General features: G+C 53.8%; 1 protein-coding gene across 1 annotated transcript; it reads left to right on the plus strand.

The window, feature by feature from the left end:
• The first annotated feature begins 559 nt into the window (after positions 1-559).
• LOC124695176 (trans-cinnamate:CoA ligase, peroxisomal-like) lies at positions 560-2,707 on the plus strand. Its single transcript, XM_047228057.1, has one exon. The coding sequence runs from the start codon at positions 644-646 to the stop codon at positions 2,384-2,386; it is 1,743 nt and encodes a 580-aa protein (XP_047084013.1). The 5' UTR covers positions 560-643; the 3' UTR covers positions 2,387-2,707.
• Positions 2,708-5,497: the final 2,790 nt, after the last annotated feature.

A 5,497-nucleotide genomic window follows, 5' to 3' on the forward strand; every position in this document is an offset into this window, starting at 1 on the left:
TAGTCTTGTAAATGAAATTGGGCTAAATTATAAAAGTAAATGGCTAAATATGTTGTACATGAGCTCAACGCGTCAGAGGCAGTCAGCAGCGCCCAAACGCATGCAGGCCAGGTGTGCGAACCCATGGTGCCACCACCACCACAACGGCATCGACCGGACGAAACCGACCGGTCATCAAATGGACGGGCCGATGCGTGCTCGCCACAGGATCAGCCGTCCACTCGCTGCCACTAGGGTCGAGTCCGGTCCTCCCAGAAAACCCAAGCAGTCCTAGTCCGGCAATACCTGCCCTGCCCGGTCCAGTGGAGGTGTGAAATAATCCGCGCGCGTTCGGTTTTGTCAAAGTTTAAGGTCAAGACACCGTGTTTTCACTTCATTTTCCCTGCAACACCTCTCTCCGACCCTAGCTAACCCAAATTTCTTTTCTGCATTTTCCTCAACACCGCCGAGCGCAAATCACATTGCTCCCGCCACTATATAAACTCCACTAGACTCTACTGTCCGAATCACTCCCGCCACAGCCTCCTTCTCCTCTACAAGCGGTCTGCTGCCACTCCTACAAGCTAGCAAACGCACAGCCAGATCACCTAGCTCCACCGCTTCCTCGCACCGCCACCTTCACTCCAAGCCGATCTCTCAAGCCATGGACCAGCTCCAGAAGCGCCCGGCCAACTACGTGCCCCTGAGCCCCATCACCTTCCTGCCCCGCGCCAATGCCGTCTACGGCGACCGCACCTCCGTCGTCTACGGCCGCGTGCGCTTCACCTGGCGCCAGACGCACGAACGCTGCCGCCGCCTCGCCTCCTCCCTCGTCCGCACCCTCGGCCTCCGCCGGAACGACGTCGTCTCCGTCCTCGCCCCCAACGTGCCCGCCATGTACGAGATGCACTTCGCCGTCCCCATGGCCGGCGCCGTCCTCAACACCGTCAACACCCGCCTCGACGCCAAGGCCGTCGCCGCCATCCTCCGCCACGCCGACGCCAAGCTCTTCTTCGTCGACTGGGAGTACGTGCGCCTCGCCAGCGACGCGCTGCAGATCATCGCCGACTCCGGCGCGCCCGTCCCGCTCGTCGCCGTCATCGACGACCTCGACCGCCCCACCGGGGTCCGGCTCGGGGAGCTCGAGTACGAGGCGCTCGTCGCGCACGGCGACCCCAACGTGGAGCTCCCGCAGCTTGAGGACGAGTGGGACGCCGTCACGCTCAACTACACCTCCGGCACCACGTCAGCCCCGAAAGGCGTCGTCTACAGCCACCGCGGCGCCTACCTCAGCACCACCAGCCTGCTCATGGCCTGGGAGATGGGCGCCGAGCCCGTCTACCTCTGGACGCTCCCCATGTTCCACTGCAACGGCTGGACCTTCACCTGGGGCGTCGCCGCCCGCGGCGGCGTCAACGTCTGCATCCGCGAGAACCGCCCCGCCGAGGTGTACCGCGCCATCAAACGCAACAACGTCACCCACATGTGCTGCGCGCCCGTGGTCTTCAACATCCTGCTAGAGGGCGGCGGCGACACCGCGCGGCTCGGCGCGCCGGTGCACGTACTCACCGGCGGAGCCCCACCGCCAGCCGCTTTACTGGAGCGCGTCGAGCGCATCGGGTTCCACATCACCCACGCCTACGGCCTCACGGAGGCCACCGGGCCCGCGCTCGCCTGCGAGTGGCGCGCGCAGTGGGACAAGCTCCCGCTCTCGGACCGCGCGCGCCTCAAGGCCCGCCAGGGCGTCAGCGTGCTCTCCCTCGCCGACGCCGACGTCGTCACCGACGACGCCAAGATGGCCAGGGTGCCGCACCCGCACGACGGGAAGTCCCTCGGCGAGATCGTGCTCCGCGGCAGCAGCGTCATGAAGGGCTACCTCAACAACCCCGAGGCCAACGAGGCGGCGTTCCGGGGCGGCTGGTTCATGACGGGCGACGTGGGCGTCGTGCACCCGGACGGCTACATCGAGATCAAGGACAGGTCGAAGGACGTCATCATCTCCGGCGGCGAGAACATCTGCAGCAAGGAGGTGGAGGAGGTCCTCTTCCGCCACCCCGACGTGGCCGACGCCGCCGTCGTCGCCATGCCGCACCCGCACTGGGGCGAGACGCCCTGCGCCTTCGTCGTCGCCAGGAACAAGGCGGCCGGGGTCTGCGAGGACGACGTCATGGCCTTCTGCCGCAAACACATGGCGCACTTCATGGTGCCCAAGAAGGTGGTGGTCTACGACGTGCTCCCGAGGAACGCGCTCGGCAAGGTCGAGAAGGTCAAGCTGCGGGACGAGGCACGGAAGCTGGCGCCGCCGGCGCAGAAGACCAAGGCGACCAAGGCCACCAAGACGACGGTCAGCGGTGGGCGCCGGAGCGAGCAGCCGGTGGCGCATGTCATGGCCATGTCAAGGCTATAGTGCTCTCGAGACATCGTACGAGTAAACTGACGGATACGGCCGTCACGGTGATCAGGTAATCAAATGGTCCACGCGTTGGCAGAAAGTGGAAATTTGGCACCATGCACGGGCGCCAACTTTGCAGAAATAAGCAACAAGTGCGTTTAGAATACCTATGATTTTTTTTAGTGCCACCAAATTGTTCTTTACTCTTCTGGTTTCGACAATTTGGAACTTCTAGACGGACTTATACATGTGTCAGTTTGTTCCAAATTTATAATTGGAACTTATATGTCTGTACATTGTAAATATCCTGTGTGCAAGGAAATTATTTCTGTCGAATTCTTCAGATTATGAACTGATATGTGGTGTTCCCTCCTCTTGAACCAAAAGGCTGGCAATATGCACTTGGAGCACACTCCCTCGCTAACCTCAGCATTAAGCGGTTAATTAACTTGCGCATGTTGACAAGATTGGCCATAGCCAATAGGTCTTATTAAAAGGAAATCAACTACTCCTACTGAACACGTTATCCTAATCATGTAAAGAAACACCATTGTCCTAATTGGCCGTGTTGACGGAGATGATGCTGCTCATTTTGAAAATATAAGGGCATGGCTGCCTCGCAGGCTTTTTATGCTGGGATGTTAGACTAAACCTAGGGCGGTTGCTTGGCAGAGTGCTGGAGTCTCTTGCAGGAGAGGCCACTTCTTCCACGAAGAAAGAGAAAAGAAGGGCAAAAGGACACTGTGTTTCTGAGAATAGATGCACACGTTTTCAGGCCCGTCGATGTGGCATGGAGATGTGTGCTCTGGCTGCTTTTGTATATGCCACAGTGCATATAGAAGATAGAGATATTGTAGGTTCGTCGTATGTGCTACCCAAGTACGGTGGGCTAGGGATTAACGGACTTCTTTTCAGTCAGTTTGATGGAGCTAGTTCTAGACTCGTCGGAGACTTGGCCTTCTTAGTGGTGTTCCTCACCTAAAACCACACTCCAGCTACCTCTCCCTCCAGGCATCAGCGGCCATGGTGGCCAGCGGCATCGGCATGGGGGCGGATGTACAATTGTTTCCCCTTTGTTTCTCTTGTAGTTTCCTTTCCCCAAATAACTAGTTTTAGGGCTAGATTTTCTCATCCCTTTGTTGGCCGAGTGGCCCTGTTCATGGCGGCAAGACCAGAGGTCTAGAAGGAGCTCCTACGATTGGGTCTGCTGTGTGGTGTAAGGATCTGATGATCTCCCTTTCGATTGGGCCATCCTCTCGAATCCAACTCGTGAATTTTGTCGTCATCCAGAACGCTCTATATGTCGGTTGTCCGTGAGCACACTATCAACGTGACCTTGCCAATTTTGGCCAAGGCCAATGGCAGGGATGGGCAGACGCTCGCCTGGTAGCTATCGAAGCCATGTGCAATAGTGTGGTTTGGCTACATGGGGGGGGGGGTCCACAGAACGAGTGCATATATGCATGAGATCAGATCAGCATTTCCCAGATAACAAGACACCTCAAAGAGAGCATTGGTATTAGGTGTAGATACCACTTCATCTTACTACTAACAAAGTATGAGGTGGGCCCTGACATGCTTTCTGCGGTGAAAACAACATCTCCTATGATCCTTATAGTGACAAAAGTAACTCAAAAAGATTATGAAGCGGTAAGAAAACACAAAGAAGAGTACACATGTGCACTTACCTCATGTCCAACGGTGAACAACCGACCAAGTCATTGATGTCGCAAGCGACGCTAGGTAGACAACATGGTCATGGACAAACAAAGCAAACTAGCACCTGAACAGCAAATTTGGCCAAACACAAACCGTTGCTTTGTATGAGAAAATAATTAAACGTAGCATGATGATTAGGAAATAAGAAAACACAGTAGAAATGCCCGGGAAAATAGAATACAAAGTAGACTTATATGGGGAGAGCGGGGGCAAGTGCCCTCCACCCGTGCGTAAGAAATTGTCCAAACTAAATAACCGCTAAATGGGTCATCACTCGGACACTCGACGTGCAAAACATAAATAATGCTAAATGGGTAGCGACCAGTGAGTCCACAAGGAGGCATCCTTTCGTCACTAGTGTTTGGGTAATTTCTCGGCGTTATCAACGGGTGTTGTTTTGGGTTGTCAACTGTGTATGGCTTATTTTGCACACATGGAGAAAAACACACACACTAGTCCAGATCGGACCATCGCACATGGCTGAAATAGGTTGTCCCATATGATAAACCTAATCGTCGCTATGTGATGACCCACAAGTATAGGGGATCGCAACAGTCTTCGAGGGAAGTAAAACCTAATTTATTGATTCGACACAAGGGAAGACAAAGAATACTTGAAAGCCTTAACAGCGGAGTTGTCAATTCAGTTCGCACTGGAAACGAGACTTGCTCGCAAGAGTTTATCAGTAGTAACAGTTTTATAGTAGTAGCAGTAATGAAGTAACAACAGCAGAGTAACAAAGACAGCAGTAGCGATTATAGTAAACAGCATGATTAAAATACTGTAGGCACAGGGATGGATGAACGGGCGTTGCATGGATGAGAGAAACTCATGTAACAATCAAAGCAGGGCATTTGCAGATAATAATAAAACGGTATCCAAATACTAATCAATCAATAGGCATGTGTTCCATATATAGTCGTACGTGCTCGCAATGAGAAACTTGCACAACATCTTTTGTCCTACCAGCCGGTGGCAGCCGGGCCTCTAGGGAATCTACTGGAAATTAAGGTGCTCCTTTTAATAGAGCACCGGAGCAAAGCATTAACACTCCGTGAACACATGTGATCCTCATATCACCGCCATCCCCTTCGGTTGTCCCAATTTCTGTCACTTTGGGGCCTCGGGTTCCGGACAACAATACGTGTATACAACTTGCGAGGTAAGATCATAAAGCAATGAATATCATCATGAATCGATAACATGTTCAGATCTGAAATCATGGCACTCGGGCCCTAGTGACAAGCATTAAGCATAACAAGTTGCAACAATATCATAAAAGTACCAATTACGGACACTAGGCACTATGCCCTAACAATCTTATGCTATTACATGGCCAATCTCATCCAATCCCTACCATCCCCTTCAGCCTACAGCGGGGGAATTACTCACACATGGATGGGGGAA

Source organism: Lolium rigidum, chromosome 3, assembly GCF_022539505.1.
Source record: "Lolium rigidum isolate FL_2022 chromosome 3, APGP_CSIRO_Lrig_0.1, whole genome shotgun sequence".
In the NCBI taxonomy this organism is placed as follows: domain Eukaryota; kingdom Viridiplantae; phylum Streptophyta; class Magnoliopsida; order Poales; family Poaceae; genus Lolium; species Lolium rigidum.

What these genes read in the sequence shown, in the direction of transcription:
- LOC124695176 (XM_047228057.1), top strand. Translation starts at nt 644, where the DNA reads ATGGACCAGCTCCAGAAGCGCCCGGCCAACTACGTGCCCCTGAGCCCC.